This window comes from Chaetodon auriga, chromosome 5, assembly GCF_051107435.1.
Source record: "Chaetodon auriga isolate fChaAug3 chromosome 5, fChaAug3.hap1, whole genome shotgun sequence".
Classification (NCBI taxonomy): Eukaryota; Metazoa; Chordata; class Actinopteri; order Chaetodontiformes; family Chaetodontidae; genus Chaetodon; species Chaetodon auriga.
This window is the reverse complement of record NC_135078.1, coordinates 8,259,087-8,281,556: the sequence shown is the minus strand read 5'-3', so window position 1 is coordinate 8,281,556 and position 22,470 is coordinate 8,259,087. Positions and strand designations below refer to the sequence as shown.

At 39.4% G+C, this 22,470-nt stretch overlaps 3 protein-coding genes across 4 annotated transcripts in view; 2 read left to right on the top strand and 1 right to left on the bottom strand.

The window, feature by feature from the left end:
* The window catches only part of prdm6 (PR domain containing 6), an 88,150-nt gene that overhangs the window by 26,724 nt on the left and 38,956 nt on the right, over positions 1-22,470 (bottom strand). The gene's annotated exons all lie outside the window — the stretch shown is intronic.
* Positions 835-10,886, top strand: LOC143320595 (uncharacterized). The gene is made up of 3 exons (XM_076730393.1): positions 835-904; positions 8,719-10,158; positions 10,231-10,886. The coding sequence occupies exons 1-3, from the start codon at positions 835-837 to the stop codon at positions 10,884-10,886; spliced, it is 2,166 nt and encodes a 721-aa protein (XP_076586508.1).
* Positions 16,660-21,753, top strand: LOC143320345 (GTPase IMAP family member 8-like). Of its 2 annotated transcripts, XM_076729882.1 has the most exons (4): positions 16,660-16,719; positions 16,826-16,898; positions 17,552-17,627; positions 18,179-21,753. In XM_076729882.1, exons 3-4 carry the CDS (start codon positions 17,600-17,602, stop codon positions 20,944-20,946), a joined length of 2,796 nt encoding a protein of 931 aa, XP_076585997.1. In that variant the 5' UTR covers positions 16,660-16,719; positions 16,826-16,898; positions 17,552-17,599; the 3' UTR covers positions 20,947-21,753. The 2 variants fall into 2 exon arrangements, with proteins under 2 accessions (XP_076585997.1, XP_076585998.1); XM_076729883.1 differs by lacking the exon at positions 16,826-16,898 and having other exon boundaries at positions 16,686-16,719.

Here is a 22,470-nt window from a genome sequence, read left to right as displayed (position 1 = left end):
TCAGGTGGAAGCATGGCAGCTTGAATGCCAGCTGCCTCCATCTGGTGTAGCTTCAAATGCATGGAGCGGGCCAAGTCACTCCCCACCTGAATGTGCCCCACCTAGGAAAAAGGCCAAGAAAGTCGACTGTTAAGCAGCTACAGGTGACACATTAGCCTCAGAGTTTGCTGAGATCAAAGATTTGCTCCCTAACTTCCAGCCAGGTAGGTGGGCTGTGACCCGGGTGGATAGCCCACATGCTAGGACCCCTGCACCACTATGATAGGATGAGAATGGCCTGTCTACAAGGGCTTCCTGTAGGCAGTTCTGCAAGAATGGACCAGGGCATGGAGGAGTAGAGGCTTCCACCCATGCTTCCTGTTCCCCTCCCTCCAGGGAGAGGCTTGCAGGCTGCCCCAGACACAGTTAAACCAGTGGTCCATATGGGGCTGGCACACTGAGGCATGGATGAAGCTCCGTCTGCAGCAACTCCGTTAGTGAATTCCCACCATTTTTATGTGATGCCCTTCAAGCTATACATTTAGAAGCATCACAAATGCTGGCCAGATCCTAAATCTTTGTCACCACACAAGAAATGGCAAGGCATTGTCTTCCATGCAAAATGGCAGCAGTTATGGACTAGGCGAGATGCCAACTGCGAATCCATCTATTGTCTCCCTCACTGTGTCAACCAATGAGGTCTTGAGACCTGACACTTGCTGTCCCAGGCCACAGTGTTGCATTACAGATGACTTTGTAGTGAAATGCTATGATGTGCTGAAATGCAAGGGCTGTACTTGACATGCTCTTTGCTGCCTGATAGTAGCCCTTTCTCAGTCCCTGCAATCCTCCAGCATGGATGCTTCAGCCCAGAGCCTCAGTGATGCATCTCTGCAGCCGTTCGCCCTTATGACCAGTGAGCTTGGTAAGCTAATGTCAGTACTTACCATGACTCGCTGCAAGACAATGCTGGCCCAATCCCAACTTTCTGAGCCAAGCCAAAGGGCTCTTCGCATTCTCCTTGTAGTTCCAGAAGAGCTGTTTTGGCCAAGCAGTTCAGTAGGCCTTAGAGCAGAGTATCCAGGTGAACCAGATTCAGCAGCAGTTTGCTAGCCCTCAGGGACCTACACCACTACTGAGACAGCAAGTTCCACAAAGGTACAATTTACCCTACCCTGCCAGCTTGTCCTGGTGGCTACCCACAGACCTCACAATCCTTTGAGGTGTCTCTCACATGACAATTAAGAGGATGGATAAGCAGAAAAAGCCTTTAAATTATACTAAATTATATAATTTTTTTTTTCTTTTTTTTTTCCAGATTGCCCCTAATCTTTGCTTTTTTAGAACTGGTCATAACTGGCAGATGTATGAAACCAGTGACAAACTGGTACATAGCTCTGATTTTATGGGTCACAAGTTAAAAGAGTTGCCAACCACTGATTTACAGTAGCACAGAAATACAAATTTTTCTCTGCTAGCAGTCATAATATTTTACTCTTGTTTTCTCATGAAGATCATTACACATTAAATGCAGCAAGGCAAACTGCAGCATTTTGAAAATTAGGTTTTGATAATTTCTACTTTGACCTGTTGGGGGTGCTGGAGAAAAGGTCAGAGGGTCACTAAAATCATCGAGAAAACTCTCCTCTGAGGACCATGAATATCCACAGATAAATTCATGTATATCTGGCCACTGTGTGTTTGGATAACTCACCTGATGAAAGTTTTGAACAAATCAATAGTCTGACATTATAATCATCCTGAAATAATGTCTCAAACAGGGCAAAAGCAAAGTGCCGATCAACAGAACTGCAGACGGGACAGTGTGAGGTGTCAGTGACTCTATCCAGGTCCGATTTTGGAAATGCTTCCCATCTGATAACAACTTGATTTCACATCTGACCAAACCCAAATGATTTATGGGAAATATCTGGTGTCTCTCACTCTCTTCAGACCAACTAATGACCGTAATGTTGTTCAAACACACAGCCAGTGAGCTGACGGATCCTGGGTCACACCACTGCTAAAACAACACCTCAACCACCCAAAAACATCATTCTAACAACATGAGCAAACTCCACGTTCAAAACCACATTTTCACATTCATCCCAAACTATTTTTAAACAATTTCCCAAATGTTCTTTTCTCCCATCAGGTTGACAGGCTGTCAGACAGACCAGATCATAACTGTGAGGTCACAGGTTCAACTCCCACACGACTCTAATGTTTTCCTGCCAAAGTACCTTCGAGCCAGAAAACTAATTACTCTTTGCAAACAGCTTGGGACAACCACTTAAAGTGAAAAGAAACAATATTAAATCCAAAGCATAACTGATTTTTAATGTCCAGATAATTCAAAGCACATTGAATGTCTTCATATGAGAAACGTTCAACTAATGAAGTTTGACTTCAGTTCACTAAAATGCCTCTTGATGCAATCAAAAGCTCCATTTAAACATCAGATTGTTAAAATACATCCAAAAGCAAAGTTCACCATCAAATCCAAATCTGCCCAGTAAAGAAATACACAAATCTAACCAACTATACTGGAGGTTTTTAACATTTTAGCCCACTATATGTAAAAAATCATGTTGATTTTACAGTCCTGTTGACCATTTTCTAAATCAATCAATGTATTTTAAACACCGTTTTCCATCCTTCAGGGCATAAATTGGTTTCATTTGCTTTCTATGAAAGACTTGCATAATCTGCAGATAGATGAACCATCACAGTCACATTCCGGACAACTTTTCCTTCTTCTGTCAAAGTGACTCTCAACGGAAGAGGGGAGAATAAACAATGGGAAAGAGACTTTGAGGAGGATAAATAACTAAATGAGAAAAAAGACAAATAAACAGAAAATTGTAAGAAGGAGGGGAAGGTGGGGAAATGTCAGCTGTGTGACATTATGCTTATTTAATGAAGTGAAGACACACCAAGCTAAAATACAATGAGTGAGGAAATGAAAAAAGAAAATAAAGAGAGAAAAAGAATTCAAAACAGGAAAACAAGTAGAGAAATACTGCTGACGGAAGAAGGATATTATACATGTATTTCTAGAGGAGAATACTTCTAAGTGCTTCCAAAGGCAACTGGACTTGTTTGTGGTTCTAGAAGACATTTCGCCTCTCATCCAAAAGGCTTCTTCGGTTCTCACCGACTGGTTAGGAGTCTCAGGCATTTGTTCGCGGGCAGGATCATAGCTCCACCCAGCATCAGCACCACCTCCTCTGTTCAGTTATGGTCTTTCCAGTTTGACATGGATGGCTTCTTTCACTCCATTTTCAAAACATCAGTCTTCCCTGGCCATACTTTGTAAATTATTGTCCCCAAAGGAATGTCCGATGTCGTTGAGTTGTAGGTGGACTGCTGAGTCTTGACCTGAGGTGTTGGCACTCCTGTGTTGTACCATATGCTTGTGAAACGGTTGTTTTGTTTTGTTGCTTTGCTTCCCCAGTGTGCAAGTCTGTACATTCCTTGCTGCATTGTACTGCATAAACTATATTGCTCTGCTTGTGTCTAAGTGTGTTGTCCTTGGGGTGGACAAGCTTCTGCCTTAATGTTTTGCTGGGCTTGAAGTGAACAGGGATTTGGTGTTTGTTGAAAATCTTTCAGATCCTTTCAGATACTCCTGCAATGTAAGGGATGACACTGTTGTTCAATTTATTGTGCTTTCCTTCTCTTTCTGTTCGGTGTCTTTTTGGGTTCTTGATGAAGGCTCAGTTTGGGTGGCCATATATTCTGAGCGCTTCTCTGATGTGTTTCTGCTCCTTATCCTTGCCGTCGGTCCTTCTGGGCATGTTCTGAGTTCGATGTTGTAGGGTTCTGATAACCCCCAGCTTGTGCTCAAGAGGGTGATGAGAATCGAAGAACAAATACTTATCAGTGTGCATGGGTTTTATGTATGTCAATGTTGAGACTCCTGTCCTCTTCAATGTGCACTGCATAATCCAAAAAGGCCAGGCTGTCCCCTCTGACATCTTATAGCTGCTGGTGGGATCACCACTGTGCATCTTCCTTTAATGGCCGGCAAGATGGTGATGTTCCAGGCTCTCTGTAGTGATGTCAGTGCCTTCCTTCACTATTATGCTGTGTATACATTTACAGAAATTTTGCCTCCATAAAACGACTCTGACCATTAACACCCACAAGAAATCAGAGCATGTATGACAACATGAATGCATGTTGACAGACACTGCATTCATAGACACTACAATAGCAATACCTACTCAACTGTCAAAAAGTTTAAAAACAAAGCTCCTCCTGTTTATGGCGTTTTTAGGTGTATTCTATATGAATAATACACAAAGAAGTGTATAAAATCCAAAGCAAATAGGATGTGATGTCATTTTGTATTTCAGAGTTAATAGTAGTATTTTACAATCTCACACAATAGTGGAATTGTGCATTCCCTGTTAATGACAGTAAGTGAAAGTGCTGATAGATATCAGAAACATTTGAGGAGAGCAGTTAGTTGAGCCAGACAAGTCAAAGTGAGCCTGCTGAAGATCCCTGTTTGCCTGTGTGTGTGTGTGTGTTTTATTAATTCTTTCCACACCGGGGAGGGGTGGGGTGTTTGTTGGGCCCATGTGAAAACACAGCCAGGAGGGACCAGGCTGTAAATCAAACATACCATATGACCTCCTAGGATAAATAGAGTACATCAGGTTCACAAACATGCAGCGGCTTGTATGCATTTAAAACAAATGTATGTGTTTAATATATACATGCTGCTACATTCAGGCAGGGCAGTGTTATAAATCAAACACATCCAACAGACTCTCAGGTATGAAAATAAAGGTCCCTGCTGCGTCCAGCAACGTGGTTGAATTTAAAATCATTCGTCTGGGACACAGTATCATCAGCTCTCTGATTTTTTTTCCCTCTGTTCTCTGTTTTCATACAAAGCCAAAATAGCTGTATAATCAGCCTTTAAATAATAGCCTACATATGAACACTGTGAGGCTACAAATCAAACAACTCAAATACCTTACAAAGTGTAATAATGTGTCTACATGTGTAAAATTGTGTTTATCTAAAACATTTATGCTGACAAAGTTCAACAAAGTCAGTCCACAACTTTAGTGTGGTCTGGCCCAACTCAACGGCCATTTTCAGGGGTTTGCTGAGTTACATCCAAAATGACTGTACAGGCAATTAGATCATCCTCTAACAAGTCAGAGCTGCAAAAAATAGCAACAGCCAGTGAACTTTTATTAAAGCTACTCAACAGAAAACATAAAAAACATCTCAATGGAGAAAGGCCCTCAGTCCATTTTTCAATGTTTCAAACTGATGTTTGAACTTTTTCTCTGACCAAGCATTTTGGGCATATTCAAAGTCCAATTTCTAACCAAAAGAAGAAGGAAATAAACCAGAATGGAATGCAGCTACAGGACAGGCTGGGTTTGAATAAAGGGGTTAGCTGTCACTTCTTTTGAAAACTTGCTCTCTTGATGTCATCATCAGTACCCGTAAAGAAAGCTGAATTCCAACAATCAAGGGTCTCTTTTTTAAGCCGGGAGACTGAAGACTGATCAGTTGCACTTCAAGTTGGAAAACTTTTATGTGCATCATACAGGTAACCAAATGCCACTTTGATTCTTTTCTCTGGCTGTATAGTGGCATGGATGAGCTCTACCAGTTTTTCTGAGCCTTGATGAGAAATCACGTGCACTCAGGCACCATTTAAGGGGAATTCCAAATTCTGTAATATGTTGGGTTTTTTCCTGTGGGAGGCCCTCAAGTTTAAGCTAATGTCAGTCTCTACAGGGGTCCCATTTTCTGATGGAAATACAGCACAACCACAGGTCTTACCTAGCTATTTAATCTATTACTTGAACTTTGTTTTAGAGGTGTGCATTTTCTGTGCTCGTACCTTGTCGCCAAACTGCTCTCGGTGTCACTCCACCTGTTTGCACCATATGCCCCACCCTGGTTACAAGATAAGAGGTTTCAATAACCCTAGTGTGGCATTTTAGTCAAGATTGTTCTGTTTGCACATTTAAGCCTAAACTCACTTCAGTTAACCCCATGCACACAGTCATACTAACTGTGTGCAAGGCAGCAGATCTAATGATCCATCTACAGAATATCTATCTTAAACAGAGCAAAAAAAAAAAAAAGTCAAGTCATGAGCAGTTAATCAGCCCACCAAACACAGCCAGGGCTGTTTCATTGTTGTCATACTTGTGCAATGACAACAATCAATGCGTCTTGGCATTCAAAGTCTCTCTCTCTGTGTGCAGGCCCTGCCCATTCATTGCTGCCATACCTAACTGCTGGCAAAAAGATAGTCGTGGATGAGTTGATTTTATTTATGAGCTGGGACGCGCTTTGAGACTGAGTGAGATTTTTATCTGGTGAGTAGATTAAACATGTAATAAATGCAACAGATAACCAATGAGAAGGAGAAAAATATACAGAATGTGTGTAGCCTACAAACTTAACTTGATTAATCAAAACAGTTGATTGATAATTTGCAGGTGTCAACTGTTCAGACCTGGCAATATGACGGACCAGAATATGTAACAGTAGTTATCAGACTAACTACAGCATATTGTTACACAAGACATGGCATGACCTCATCCAAAACTATGACAAAACTGCAATAAACCTCAGGTAAGTGCAACATGTTTGACTATGTGAAGAGGAAAGGATAAGTGAAAGGATATATATATTTATATATGATTAAGTATATTTTTGTTAAGTTTTAGCATATTCCGTATATTTAAGGCACAATGTGGACATAATTGTAAAACTACACTGAGCAACACGGTTGACTGGTTGCCTAACACACATAAATAATACGAAAAACACATAATTCAGTGCTTGAATCGTTATATTTACTTGTCTTATTTACCTCTAAGTTTTACTATCATAATTTAACAAATTTCTGTGTTTCCTTGAACTCAACAGGCACCAACTTCAGTTACATACCTGTAATTTCTCTAACATAAGATGGCAACATCAACATTCAGTAAGTCTATTATGAATTCATGTCATAGATAGGTCTGTCAGCAAGGAGGAACGCTTTAATAAAATTTATTACACAAACAGAAATTAGATCATATAAAAAAGATGAATGAAGGCAGTGGGCCAAACCTAGTCTGTGACAGTAGCAGGAAAATGGAAAAGGAAAATGCAAAGTGAACAACCTTCAAGTTTTAATGTGTTAATATCATCTTTCAATTTATTCTGATGGCATACATTTTTGCCTTTGCTGTAGAGGCGCACATTGCTGTTAACCACACTGTCATTCTTGATACTACCACGAAATAGGTATTTCACAGAATAGCCAACTATGGTTGAGAATCAAAACCACTAGTCAACACTGTGCATCGTTACAGACTAATTGGTCTTCTGTGGTTTTGGTACAGTAATAAAGCAGTGGCAATGCACCTACAGCAGATATGAAGCTTTTGTCATAGAAACTAATTTATTTTTCTTCTCTTACAGCACCTGTTTATTATCCACAAAGATAGCTGTAAAATGATGCCATTACACTGAAACACTATTAGTGTTTTAAATATTGACACAATATTGTTTTAAATGAATCGTTGTAACGTAACGTAAAAGGGATGACTCAGTGTTTGCTAAACCCACTGCACTCTACCTGCTGAGAATTAGACAGTTAGTGTCAAGTCAAAGGGTGTGATTTCTGAGGTATCCCAGTTGACCAGCAATTAAAAAAAGCAATTAAAAAATTGTACAACCCAAGGACAGCAGATATAGACATTTCTGAAACTGAGATAAATGGCACAATATCATCGGCATATCAGATAAGATCATGATAAGAACAAAACTTGTCTCTAAATTGCTTTTAAAAAGTCCACGTGACTAACATTAATGAAACGACAACAATGATGTAAAATTTGTAATGCTGTTATTGTTATTGTTTTACAGCATCTGAACTCAGAATTGTGATGTTTGGAAAAAGCTGGAATGAAAAGATAACACTAAGCAACTTCATCACTGGAAAAAAAGATTGTTCTCATCATACAATGTTGAAGCAATCTATGCACAGAGACTGGACAAACCAATCCTTAACCGTAGTGAAAACAGCAAATGTCTTCAGTCTGCCTGTGGATAAAGTGAGACATGAGATGAAGAAGTGTGTTGCTCAGTGCCCCCCTGGACCAAATGTGCTGCTGCTGTTAGTGAAAACTTCTGATTTTACTGAGAAGGACAGACAAACATGTAACTTCATCATGAGCCTCTTTGGTCAAAATGCTTTTAAATACTTGATGATTATCATGACACAAAATTATATGCGAGAGAATTCTTCAGTCAAGCAACTCATCCAAGACTGTGGACAAAGACAGCACAGAATCAACTTGGCTGATTTTGCTGACTATGATCTTCAAGAACTGATTGGAAAAATGCAAAACATAGTGAGTGAAAACAAGGGACGATATTTAAACTTTACTGATCAGACTGATCTCATGGAAGCACCTGAATGTCCAAAACCACCTCTTAACTTGGTATTGTGTGGGCGACATGGAGACTGGAAGACTTCAGCAGCTAATTCCATTCTGGGAGAAAGAACGTTTGGTCCACCTGTTGACTCATCGGAGTGTATTAAAAGTGAGGCAGAGGTGTGTGGACGGTGGGTTTCCCTGGTGAAGCTGCCTGCCTTGTATGGAAAACCTAAGGAGGCAGCAAGGAAAGAATCACTAAAGTGTATATCACACTGTGATCCTGAGGGTGTCCATGCCTTCATTCTTGTTCTGCCTTTAGATCCCCCAAGTGAGGAAGACAAGAAAGAGTTAGAGACCATCCGAAACATTTTCAGCTCTAGAGTCAATGATTTCACCATGATTCTTATTACTACAGAGGCAAATTGTAACTTTTCAGTGGCTGTGAGGTTTCTACAAGGTAACGGAGTCATCCAGCAGCTCTTTCAGAGCTGTGGTGGACGATATGTTATCTTCAACAACGAGGACAAGAAGCAAGTCTCTGAGGTGTTAGATACTGTGGAAAAGATGAGAGTGGTGGGATGCAGAGGCTTCACAAAAGATCTGTTTCCGACAGTTACAAGGCATGCATCTTTATATCAGGCAAAAGGTTCTAAATATCAGAGTAAAGAGCTTCACAGGATGGTGCCAAGTAGAGAGTCCTCTGGGATGGTGCAGAGCAGAGAGTCCTTCGAGAGGATACAGAGTAAAGAATCTCTCAGAATGGTGCTGAGAACCGAGTCCGTCCGGATGGTGCCAAGAAGAGAGGAGTCCTTTAAGACAGTGTCGAGCAAAGAGTCTCTCAGGATGGTGCCGAGTACTAAGTCTGTCAGGATGGTGCAGAACAGAGAGTGTCTCAGGATGGTGCTGATTGGGAAGACCGGTTCTGGAAAGAGTGCCACTGGAAATACCATTTTGGGAAAAGAATGCTTCAAAGCTAAAGCCCGCATGACGTCAGTGACCAGGCTTTGCCAAAAAGAAACAGGAGAGATTGATGGGCGGCCTGTCGCTGTGGTCGACACACCAGGCTTGTACGACACGACTTTGTCCAATTACGAAGTTCAACAGGAGCTTGTGAAATGCATCAGCTTGTTATCTCCAGGACCTCATGCAATCTTACTAGTGCTGCAGATTGGCCGCTTTACAGAAGAGGAAAAAGACACTGTGGAACTGATCAAGACATTTTTTGGCAAGGAGTCACAAGACTTTGTCATTGTTATATTCACCAAAGGAGATGATCTTAAAGACCAAACAATAGAGAGTTACATAGAAGACGACAGAGAGGGTTTTGTCAAAAAACTGGCCACTGAATATGGAGGAGGATATCAGGTCTTCAATAACAATGATCAGATGAATCGTTCTCAGGTCAAACAGCTGCTGAACAAGGTTGAGGCGATGGTGAGGAAAAACGGCGGTGGCTGCTACACCTCAGAGATGTTCAAAGAAGCAGAGGCAGCCATAAAAAAGGAAATGGATAAGATCATGAAGGAGAAAGAACCAGAGATACAGAGGGAACAGCAAGATCTTGAAAGAAAACATCAAAAAGAAATGCAAGAGAAGAAAGAAGAATTGCCAGAATTAATACCTAAATTTGATCAAGATGAGGGAGGCAAACTAGTTAAAGACAAGGAGGAACATATACAGAGGGAGATTGAAAAGATGAGGAGAGAAAGAGAAAAAAGAGAAGAGGAGGAAAAGAACCAGAAAAGGCAGGAGGAAATCCATCGACATGAATGGGAACAAAAATTTGACACTGTGGAGAAAAAACTAAAATGTGAAACAGAAAAAAAGGCACCTGTTGCCAGGATGTTATTAATGCGGAACAGAGCACACTTGAGACAAGAACGAGAGGCATGGGAGCAGGAAAGAAGGGAATGGTGGGAGAAACGATATCGAGAAGATAAACAGACACAAGAGGAGGAGCGAACACGACTTAAAAAGTTCAGAGAAGAGCACGAGCGGGAATTGGAAAGATACGAAAATGAAAGAAAAGAAGCTAGAATCAGAAGAGAACAGCAGGAAAGAGAACTGAAAGAAATACAAGAAAACTATAAAAAGAAAGCAGAGGAAATAAGGAGGAAAAACGTAGAGGAGACCAGAAAGCAAGCTGAAGAATGCAATGAATTCAGACGTACATACATGAACGATCTTTCAGTTGAGGTGGAAAAGTATGGAAAGAAAATGGAGGCTCTACAGCAGAGGCATCAAAAACAAAATGACACGATGATACGACAGCTGTGCAGAAACAAAGCATACCAGAAAGACTTTGACAAACTGAAGGAAAAACAAGATCGAGAAATAAATGAGCTGAAATATGCATATGGTGATGAAAAGGAAAATCTGAAGAAAGAACTCAATGAGCTAAAGAAAATACACAGGGAGGAAATAAATGACTGGATGCAGGAACATGTGAAAAAAGCCACAGAAGACAAGGCTTGTTGCATTTTATGAGATGTTTCATTTTTGGTCACAGTGATATGCGGTGATAGGAACTCATGTATCAAAGTGTTCAGATTCCTGTATTTAACCTATGTCGGACATAAAAATAACAATCTGATAAATAATGTTCTATCGTGCTAAGTGGAGTTTCTGTGAACAGTTAACATTTACTCCAGCTCATAGTTTATATAACTTCCGTTCAACTGATTGTAATACCTGATCAAGTTTAACTTTGTGCATGTACATTAGCTGTAAAGTTTAGTGTGTAACAGACAGCATGTCAGGAAACAAAAGTCTTTTGCTCAAGTTAAACAAAACCTGTAATCTCACATTTAGCTACTTTACCTTTGCCTCACAGTTCAGAGATATTATAGCAAATGTTCAGCGTAAACTAGTGAAACCTGATGACAGAAGCAAATAAATGAATGCGTAAGGAATGTAATCCCATCCTTATTTTTGTTTTACAAGGAAAGTTACTTTTCTCATTTGTAACTGCAGTCATACAATGTAAGCAAACAACCAGGATCACACTGTAAATGTCTTTTTTTATTCTTTAGTTCAGCTGTATTTATAATTACAGAAGGCTTATACTGTGTTTGTCATTTTTACCACATTTTATGCACAATAAGATGTCTTAATCAGTCGTATAGAATGTTTTTCCTGTGCACAATCTGCAAATATGTTATCTTGTTTCTTAACACACAATTCAGTATTTTGAAAATGCACAGATGAATAAAGTGCTCGAATCATTACATTTTGATGTAACTTTTTTTCATAGAGCTGATACATGAAAAGCAGTGAGCATGTTCTACTGTGACAGAACAGTCTTTACTGAAGTGCCCATACTGAAATATACAGATTGTCTTTCTATAAATACATATAAAAACATTCATTGCTGCTTATGTTATTTCAATACACTTTTCAGTGTGCCAAAGGAAGAAATATCCAATCTGAGTTTTTACCCATGACAGAAAGGTATTCTAGAAGGATCTATAATGTCCATCTTTACTTGCATGACACTGTTCTGTACGGTGGTTGACAAGATCAAATGTGCTACAATGTACCTAAACATGTCTTTTTGGAGAAACATGCTGCAGCCTCAGAAATGATGCAAATTCAAAAACATATCCAAAACAAAGACAACAGAAGTGTGTTGCAAATGACAAAGCATGCAGCAGGATGCCAAAACAAATACATTAACAACAAACACGCTGCAAATACAGAAACAACACAAAGTCTAAAACACACAAACTTCGAAAACAAATACAGAACAGAAGCTCTCCAAGCTTCTCGGGGGAGTGACCAGTGGAACATCTTGACTTTCAACCCAAGAGAGTGACCCAACGAGAGAGTTTCTGATGCAGGAAGAAAAGCACTAAGGCCACAGGTAAAAAAGAAAACATATCTTTTGTCATGTCACCTCTTTACTCCACTTTTCTTCATGCATCAATCATTTGCACTTTTTTGCTGAGTCTGTACAAGTTACTGTTGAGACTTTCTTTTAATGCTCTTTAAGATGCACTCGTCAACCTTAAACTGATACTTAATGCAAGCAAAACAAAATCTACACCCATCCACACTCAATGATAGCAATATTGAGAGTCACAGTGTAGAAATTTTGAGGTGCCTGGCTTGATGAATCATTTACATTTAAACTTGATATTGAAAAACTTATCACAAAACCCAGATTTTTGTACAGACACAGATCCAGCTTCCCCTTGAATTGTAGTTAAGGTAGTCTTCCCATCAGTCTTTGACTATGGTGATAGAATCTACAGACATGCTGCTGCTTCCACTCTCAAACCCCCACACTCAGTTTATCATTCTGCCCTCAGCTTCATTGCCTGGAGATTCCTATGACATTCACCACCAAGTTGGTTGATCCTCTCTGGCACAGAGGTATGATAAACACATATCCACGAATCCCATATTAGACATTCACCAACTTATATAAAATCTATGCAGAACCACAACAAGACCACAACATTTTTACGCTGCAAGTCCTGCGGGCTTATTCTGAACTTGGAAAATCTGCCTTCAGCTTTTGTGCACCAAACACATAAAAGTATTTACAGCACATTCTCAAGGTTGACACTTTCGATGCAAACTGGTCCTTTTTTTAACTGTGTATTTCTCTGTATCTCAAAATCATTGCAAATGGGAGAAACCTCAATGGTTTTTTTTTTTTTTTATCTCACTTTGAATTTTAATCTGAAAAAGACAACTGCAGGCAGAGAACTGATGCAAAAAAAGGACAAAACAAGAGGGTTGGGAAAAAGAATGAATGGTGGGAGAAACGATATCGAGGAGACCACCAGAGACAAGAGGAGGAACAAACACGACTGAAAAAGCTCAGAGACAAGAAAAGAAGACAGGAAGATTGAATCAGAAGGGGTCAGGAGGAAAAACAATTAAAGGAATTACAGGAAAATTATCAGAGTACAGTGGAGGGAGAGGCCAGAAAGCAAGCAGAGGAATTCAGTGAGGTCAGTTTCATTGGTTTGTTTTAATAACATGTTTACCTGTGGTGGCACCCTGCTGTGGACAGGTTTCACTTACAGTTTGTCTTGACGGGAAAGCAATTGTGCTCAGCCACGCCTATTCCAGTCTTCAGGGAAATTCTAACAGGTAATTGAAGGCTCTCAGATTCATGCCAATATCTCTGCTCACACTCAAGTCATATTTCTCTGACAGAAAAATACAGAGGCCGAGGTTATCATCCAACTGTTGATGTTATAGTAATGCACGCCTCTAGAATTGAGTGAAATTTTGAAAGGTTGTCCTTTGGCGTACTTTGATGAAAGATGAGACAAAAACAAATTCACTTGGTGAGCAGACAATCACAAAATAAATGTACCAAAAAATAAGTTCATAAAAAAATATACAGATCCATGCTGTAAGCCCTCATCAACATAACATTTACAATTACACAAACATCCCGATTCATTCAAGCCTTTGATTCAACCATCTAAAAAAACCAGCAAACACCACTTCTCACCAGCTAGCTGCCAACATGTATGGGTCTACTAAGACTACTCAAACTGCTAACAAGTTCCTTTCAGAAGGACCAGAAACACAAAAGGCTGATTATGAAAGAATGAACAAGTAGAGGTAAAGAAAAAACCACAACATTGCTCCGACTGTAGAAGGCTTCACTTTCTCAGCCTGTTTACTTTAGTTTTATGCCACTGTTGACTACATTTGGAGTAGACCTTTATCAGAAATGTGTCTCAAACTCATTAAATAATTTATCATCATATCTTTGTTTAACTTACTGACTGTGCTAAAGGACACACCTGTGCAGACAGTACCCAATGATCAGACCTTGATAAGGTCTTTACGTGCCTTAATATGCTGATTTCTCAGTACTCTTCCTAACATAGACAATGGCTTATTTAGGTTTCTGAAACCATGCAAACACATAATACACTCCAAAACTCTGATAATAATTAGGATACTTGTGTGCATGTAACACACTAATTGTTTGCGCTCTTTTTTAAAGTTAAACTCACAGCAGTTGATCCCAAAGTTTAACTCTACGTAACTATATGCTTTCCGTAAGATAGCAGACTAATCAAGTGAGACATAATGTATGAGAATGTTACATCATGAGAGTCAGGAAAAGCCAGTTAGTCAGTCAACCATGCTTGTTCATTGTTGTCATACCTGAACAGAGCCCTGCCTTCTAACTCTGGAGAAGGTTATCTCAGGTGAGCTGATTTCAGCGTGAAACTTTTACTTTAATTATCAAGTCTGGTGAAGAGTTAGACAATAAGAATTTTATCTTGTGCCATTTTTACTTAATGCACCAGCTCCTACAAGTCTACACTACAAAAATGACTGATATGGGTGTTCTGCCTCTTCTAAGATTAGGGTCTAATCAATAGGGATGGTTTTAAAAAAATAGCATTGTAAATAACATTATGTTGATGGAATAAAAAATGTGGAAAGTCTGAGAGGAATCACTTCATTATTCTCATATAAGCACAATATTGTAACAGGCTTCCAAAGTATTGCAGTTAACGTCATCAAGAGCAGTTAAACTGCTTATTACTGTTTGTTTCATACTGCAGTTCAATACACTAAAGACATGAATGAATGTGTGGTACACACTGCACTGAAGTAAGAACTGTGAAATCAAGAATCTTAATTGAATTGAATTATGAGATTAGAAAAGATTCCCAGCCATTAAGTTTAGGCAAACTACTACTACCTAAAATTACTTGGTTAAGGTTAGAGAAAGATGGCTGTAATGGTTACAAGAAATAAAAGACAACTGGTAGCAGGACACGGGACATCTCCAGTGTCAACTTCAGACACTTGTACGACCAACACTTCACTGTAACCTCCTCTCTAAGGTGTTCACACTGCTTCTACCTTTGCCTGTGAGAAGGGACAGTCATGATTCACATGACAACAAGAAGTTTCTTCTAGAGATGCCAACATCAGGTTTTTCTTGATCTTGACTGTGATCCCAACCTGAGTGTTTTAATGTTGGTATCTGGCTCAGTGAGGTAACAGGTGTAGCCTACTCTTTTTGGCACACTTTATTTCTACCTAATCTAAATGCCAAAGGTATTGGTTCAAAAAATGTAAATTGAATGAAAGCAAGTTTAGAACTCCTGAAATGGACTTGACAACAGCAACACAGTCCACTTGCAATTAACTGTGTCTTAATTGGTGACAGATGATAGGACCTGCCAGGACCTGTGACATTTGTCATCTTAACCAGTGAATGCATCAGTCTGTAGCCTGCTCTTTGCCTTTGCGTTAGAGTCAGAGCTTTGCAAATCCATGTATTTACCAACCTGGACACCAGAATTCAGAGTCACTTGTATTAGTGCCCCCAAATAATTGTTCACACGCTGATTTTTTACTCACACATACAATAAATGCATGCACTGTAGGCTCTCGGGAAGGGGAACAGCACTGCAACACTAGCAAGCTGAGGTGGACAAAAGGTATCTGATAGGGTTTACTTCACTTGTATCCAATCCATTGAAATATGTGTGAATCGCCCCAGAAATGATCCTTAGCATTAGCTGGGGACATCTCTCGTTGCTCCTTGGGAAAGCATACAGATAAGCTGTTTTAATCGTTTATTCATGTAGGTTTAGTGTTTGTCACATGAATGCAGATAATCAGTCAAATTCGTGTGCCATAAAACTAGCTTCAGGGGACAGGGCCTTGCTATTGCTCTCTCTACCCTGGTACAAAATAGTTTTTTATTGATAATATGCTCCTACCCCAGACAAATTCTAGTTACTTAATTTCAATCTACTCATGTGAAAAGAATGATTATGTGAAGACTAATGTGTGGACACTGTTGCCATGTGGCCTTTCCCTGCAGGGCGTTCTCTAGTGAACTCTGTCTACATGTGTGCCAGGAGAGTTGTCGTGACTCAAGTTGAGCTGATGCATCTGCACACCTATGCAAACAGACATTGATCAGTGATTAGAGATCTAGATAAGGTCTTTACATGTCCTGCTATATAGTGGTGTCTCAAAACTGATATAAGGGCTCGCCCAATAATAACCAGTATACTTGTGTACATTCCCACTCACATCTAAGATAAAACCCACCACGGCTGATTCCAGACTTGTGCTAGCATTTTTGTAAGGTCTACAACCGAAGATTGATCGTGAGTCTTTGTGCTACAACTGAGCAAAAAGAATGCTGTCTTCAAGCTATCAGTCAGTCAATCAACCATGGCTGTTTCTTTGTCGTCATATCTGTACAGAGCCCTGCCTACAAATTCTGGTAATAAAAAGGTGGTGTCGGGTATGCCTATGTCACTGTGGTTCTGTTTCTTACCTTGAAGAGCTTTGAGGAAGAGTGGCACAGGTGAGTGAACTCAACAGAAATAAATGCACTAAATATATAGCATTGATATATGTGAATTATAAAAGAAGACATCCTTATTAAATTGATTAATTGTAACTGTTTGTAGGTAACCCTTGGGTGTGTCAACCGTGCAGACCTGGCGATTGGATGGATGAGCATCACAGTTTGTAGTTGTCAGAGTCAGTACAATATTTTGTAGAGAAACACATTGTGTGCTGTGCCAAAATGATTAAACCAAAACTAGTATAAAAAACAACTGAAAACTACTGCAGGCAAATGCAGCGTTTTCTTAACTGTGGTGAAAGAAAATAGAGGAGAAAAAAAATACTACCATCATATAAGCCTGCAAGAAATAGGATGTTATTTTGAAATGAATTAAAATATCTGTTTATAACTTAATTTTTTAATTATTCTTGTATTTACTGACAAAAAGTTATTCATAATGCTTTATAACAAGAACAAGATATTATTAAGCACATTTTATGAAAAGCGTTTGCTGAATTAATATACTTATCTGAAGTATGTTTTATTCACTTCTGCCTACAACTAATTTTACTAAGTTGTAATAAACGGACGCCATCTCACTGAAGGTTGTGCATTACAGCTCATACAGTATGTAAGATATGCTTTTAGTATATATTTAAATTCTACATTTACTTTGATATTTTTGTGACCAAAATACAAACTTTCTATTAAAAATATAAATTTGATAGAAATATATTTTTGTATATTTCTTGTAGAACCTCTTGCTAAAAGGTTTTCCATTCAATAATCATCTGTGATAAATATTATGTTTTGATAACTTTGCATTGTGTTTCTTGAAATCCAACAGACACCAGCAGCCCGTCACCTTGAACCCCTGTGACAAGCTTCCATCATCATGGCAGCATCAGCATCGGCAACTCACGGTAAGTCTAGTCAGACTTATCAACTCATACTGTATCACAGATACAGTCAGTGAGAACGCAAACTATAACAAATGAAAGACAACAGTGAGGTCACAGAGACAAGGAGGAAGACATGGCAGTGTGCTAAATGTACTGCAAGCCAGGTTCAAGCTGAAAGAAATGAAAGATGTTGACCTTCAGGGGGTTAAGAAGAAGAGAAAATGGTTCCACAGCTTTAACACTTAACTGAGAAACACAAACTTAAACTGACAGGATCAGGTGACATACAAAGTATATAATACATACATCACCCATTAAAAGAGCAACTCATATCTGTCTTGAAAACCTGCAGGGATACTTATTTTTGAAATCTATGAGTGAACCCAATGACTGCAGCCAAATTAATTGGGGGTGGAATTTTAAGAGCTAGAGAGAGAATCAAAATTTAATTCAAAACTAACCTGTTTAATGACGCACTGCATGAATTACTGACACAAATGGAAAGCAGATAATAACAATGATCAAAGTCATCGTGGAAATTTATAATGCTTTTTGCTGTTGTTGATTTACAGCATCTAATCTCAGGATTGTGGTGTTTGGAAAGAGTCAGAACAAAAAGACAAAACTAATCAACTTCATGACAGGGAAACAAGATTTCCTTCCTCTGAAAATGCCCATGAAATCTACAGTCACTCAAGGAGAGTGGAGGAAAATACCCTTAACAGTAGTGAACACCTCAGACATCTTCAGTTTAACAATGGAAAAAGTGAGACATGAGATGAAAAAGTGTGTGGCCCTTTGCCCTCCTGGACCAAATGTTCTCCTGCTGTTGGTGAAGCCGTCTGATTTCAGTGAACAGGACAGAGAAAACTTAAATTTCATTCTCGGTTTCTTTGGTCAAGATTCTTTTAAATACTCGATAGTCATCTTTACACATAATGAGGAGGGAAAGAATTTGCCAGTGGATCAACTCATACGAGATTGCAGACGAAGGCAGCACCGAGTGAACTTTGATAAAAAAGATCTTTCAGAATCTGAACTTGCAGAACTCATCGAAAAGATGGAGAAAATGGTGTTTGACAACAGGGGAGGACATCTAAACTGCACTGAAGGGGCTGATCCCATGACAGTATCTGAACCTCTGAACTTAGTGTTGTGTGGGAGATCCAGGTCCCGGAAGACTTCAGCAGCTAATGCCATTCTGGGACAAAGGAAGTTTGGTTCCCATTCTGACTTGAAGTGTGTTAAAAATGAGGCAGAGGTGTGTGGACGTTCGGTTTCCGTAGTGGAGCTGCCTGCCTTGTATGGAAAACCTCAGGAGGCTGTCAAGCAGGATATATTTAGTTGTTTCTCCCTCTGTGATCCCGGTGGCATCCATGCCTTCATCCTGGTCCTTCCTGTGGATTCCCTCATTGATGAAGACAAAGAAGAGTTAGAGACCATCCAGAGGACATTCACCTCTCGAGTGAATGACTTCACCATGATTCTGTTCACTGTGGAAACAGATTACAATTCTCCAGATGTTATTAATTATGTAAAAAGGGACAGAGACATCCAGATGCTCTGTCGGAGCTGTGGAGGACGATACATTGTCTTCAACATCAAGGACAAGCAGCAGGTCTCTGAAGTGTTGCATACTGTGGACAAGATGACAGCCATGGGATCCACATGCTTCACAAAACAAATGATGGTTCAGCCTCGAGAGAGAAGGAATGTAACTTCTACTACTAAACCAGAGGTGCCAGAGTATGAAAATCAGAGCAGAGAGTGTCTCAGGATGGTGCTGATTGGGAAGACCGGTTGTGGAAAAAGTGCCACTGGAAATACCATTTTGGGAAAAGAATGCTTCAAAGCTAAAGCCCGCATGACGTCAGTGACCAGGCTTTGCCAAAAAGAAACAGGAGAGATTGATGGGCGGCCTGTCGCTGTGGTCGACACACCAGGCTTGTACGACACGACTTTGTCCAATTACGAAGTTCAACAGGAGCTTGTGAAATGCATCAGCTTGTCATCTCCAGGACCTCATGCGTTCTTACTAGTGCTGCAGATTGGTCGCTTTACAAAAGAGGAAAAAGACACTGTGGAACTGATCAAGAGAATTTTTGGCAAGAAGTCACAAGAGTTTGTCATTGTTATTTTCACCAGAGGAGATGATCTTAAAGACCAAACAATAGAGAGTTACGTGGAAGAAGATAGTGAAGAGTTTGTCAAAAAACTGATTGCTGACTGTGGAGGAAGGTACCATGTCTTCAATAACAACGATCAAAAAAATACTACACAAGTCCACCAGCTGCTGAACAACATAGAAACAATGGGGAAGAAAAATGGTGGCAGTTGCTACACCACAGAGATGTTCCAAGAGGCTGAGGCAGCCATTCAAACTGAAATGAAGAGGATCCTGAAAGAGAAAGACCAAGAGATGCAGAGAAAAAAGGAGGAGCTAGAAAGAAAACGTGAAGAAGAAATTCAAGAAAAGGAGAGGAAAATGAAACAAGAAAGAGCAGAGAGAGACAAATCACTTCAGGAAAAGAGGGAACACCTCAACAAAGAACAGGAGAAACGGAAGAGAGAAGAGGAAAAGAGAGAGGAAGACAACAGGAATTGGAAAAAGTATGAAGAACATCTTCGACAGCAATGGGAGCAAAAACTTGAAGCTCTAGAGGGAAAAATCAAATCTGAGTCAGAAAAAAACACAAATGCTGACAGAAAGCTGATGCAAACCCGAACAGAGATGAGACAAGAACGAGAGGCTTGGGAGAAAGAACGAAAAGAATGGTGGGAAACACGACATCGAGACGACCAGCAGAGACGAAAGGAGGAGCAATCACGACTCGTGAAGCTCAGAGAAGACTATGAGCAGGAAAGAAATGAATATGAAAAGAAAATAAAGGAAGATAGACTCAGAAGACAAGTGGAGGAAAGCAAATGGAAAGAGACACGAGAAAACTATGAGAAAAGAGAGCAAGAAATGAAGAAAAAAAACGCAGAGGAGGCTCGAAAGCAAGCTGAAGAATTCAACGACTTCAGACAGAAATATACAACAGACTTTGCAGCTCTGATGGAAAAGCATGGCAAGGAAATGGAGGACATGAACCAAAAGCTACGAAAGCAGACTGAAATCATGAAGGAACGGCTGCTTATGAAAAAGGAGCATCAGAGAGACTTCGACAGACTGAAGAAGAAACAAGAACAAGAGCTGAATGAGCTCGAACGAACAGTCTCTGAAGAAAATCGGGATGAAGAAATCAAAATGCTGAAGAAAACACATGATGAAGAAGTCGATGTCTGGGTACAAGAAACTGCGGAGAAAGCCTTAGATAAGTCTTGCAGCATTTTGTGAGATGCTGTCTTTTTGCCTACAGGTCTCAAGGGCAGCACGGCTTTACTTATGTATCTGAGAGAAAATTTGGTTTTGAAGACTTAAATCGTGAAATAAGTCAGAATTTCACAGTTTTTCTTATCCTGTTGAACTCGAGTACAATGTTTATCTGCTGATTATGTACACTTAATGCTTTTATCCAGTCCTTCATGTACAGGAATTATATTACTCAATCAAAGCAAGGATTGACATACAAATACTGTGGATGAGCTTGTTCTACAACGTCTTTCATTGGAAATGGTCGTATTTTTTTTCTTTTGCAAATTAAATAAAACTGACATTGTGAGAGATTAAGTGATGCTGCAGCAAATATTACCTGCAAACTAAAAGCTTGAATAAATGGTGACTCATGATAAGATCAGTGACACCTGACACAGAGGATACATACTTTAAAAAGCAGGGTTTATTTTTTTCTTATTTTAAAAGGTATCCAATAACTGTAATAATAAAAACCTTCAGTCTCACAAAGTTAATGTCCTGTCTTTGGTTCAGTTGTGTTCATTGTTGCAGAAGATTAACACCATGTTTGTCATGTTTGATTGTACATTTATTTTATGTAAGGTGAAATAACTTTTAAAAATGTTCTTACCTGATCAATCCCAAAATGAATCTTTGTTTATGCTAATAAACTACAGAATAAAACTGAACAACAGTAAATATGGTGTTTCAATGGCTGTCGGTCTAATATTTTGGGGGGGGTTTTTCTTATAGAGCTGATGTGTGCCATCGAGTTTTGAAGATTTTGTATAATCACAGGAAGCACAGTCTATACCATTAAATGACATTTCAAAATTGTTTCCTTTTTCCATTTCATTTTTTGGAGCGAAACCAAGATGGACATTGTATTATATCACACCATATCTGATCTAATGTGACATCATTATCAATATTAGACAGACTTCAGAATATTAGATTCTGCCAATAGATCTCCCTAAATCTTACACACTGGTCCTGTAATAAAAGAACATGAGATTGAAAATGTATCTGTATAGATTTTAGGTACATCAACTGGCCAGAAAGAGGTGGTGAAGATGTGTTCTTATGACATTTAAGTTGTTTTGGTACCATTGGTACTTCGAATGGTTTGGTTATTTTTGTTACTGTAACTATTTTGACATTCAAGCACGAGCTGAAGTAAATCGTCTCTGACAGTCATAAATAAAATTAAAGGAAAGCATTTTTCCAGGGATGGACTGTTTAGGATTTATCTAAAAAAGGTGCACCAATAAACTGGTAACAAAGTACTAACTATCAAAATAACTATGAACTATATTTACTGTCATTGCTTATTACATTATGTGTGTAGTGTGTGTGTGTGTGTGTGTGTGTGTGTGTGTGTGTGTGTGTGTGTGTGTGCGCGCGCAAAGACCTGTCTTGCATTTCCATCTCTTTTTTGAATTGAAGACTAAAGCCTTAATTTTGAATCAGAATGGGTGAGACAGCCAGACTGTTCTTGGAAGGTGCTTTTAAAAGGTATATGTCAAG

Excerpts from the sequence above, each read along its gene's own strand:
- LOC143320345 (XM_076729882.1), top strand. The coding sequence starts at position 17,600 with ATGGCAGCATCAGCATCGGCAACTCACG. Across the intron at positions 17,628-18,178 it reads ATCAGCATCGGCAACTCACG|CATCTAATCTCAGGATTGTG; the intron begins GTAAGTCTAGTC and ends GTTGATTTACAG.
- LOC143320595 (XM_076730393.1), top strand. The coding sequence starts at position 835 with ATGGATGCTTCAGCCCAGAGCCTCAGTGATGCATCTCTGCAGCCGTTC. Across the intron at positions 905-8,718 it reads CCTTATGACCAGTGAGCTTG|ATCCCCCAAGTGAGGAAGAC; the intron begins GTAAGCTAATGT and ends TTCTGCCTTTAG. Across the intron at positions 10,159-10,230 it reads GAAAAGGCAGGAGGAAATCC|CTGTTGCCAGGATGTTATTA; the intron begins ATCGACATGAAT and ends AAAAAAAGGCAC.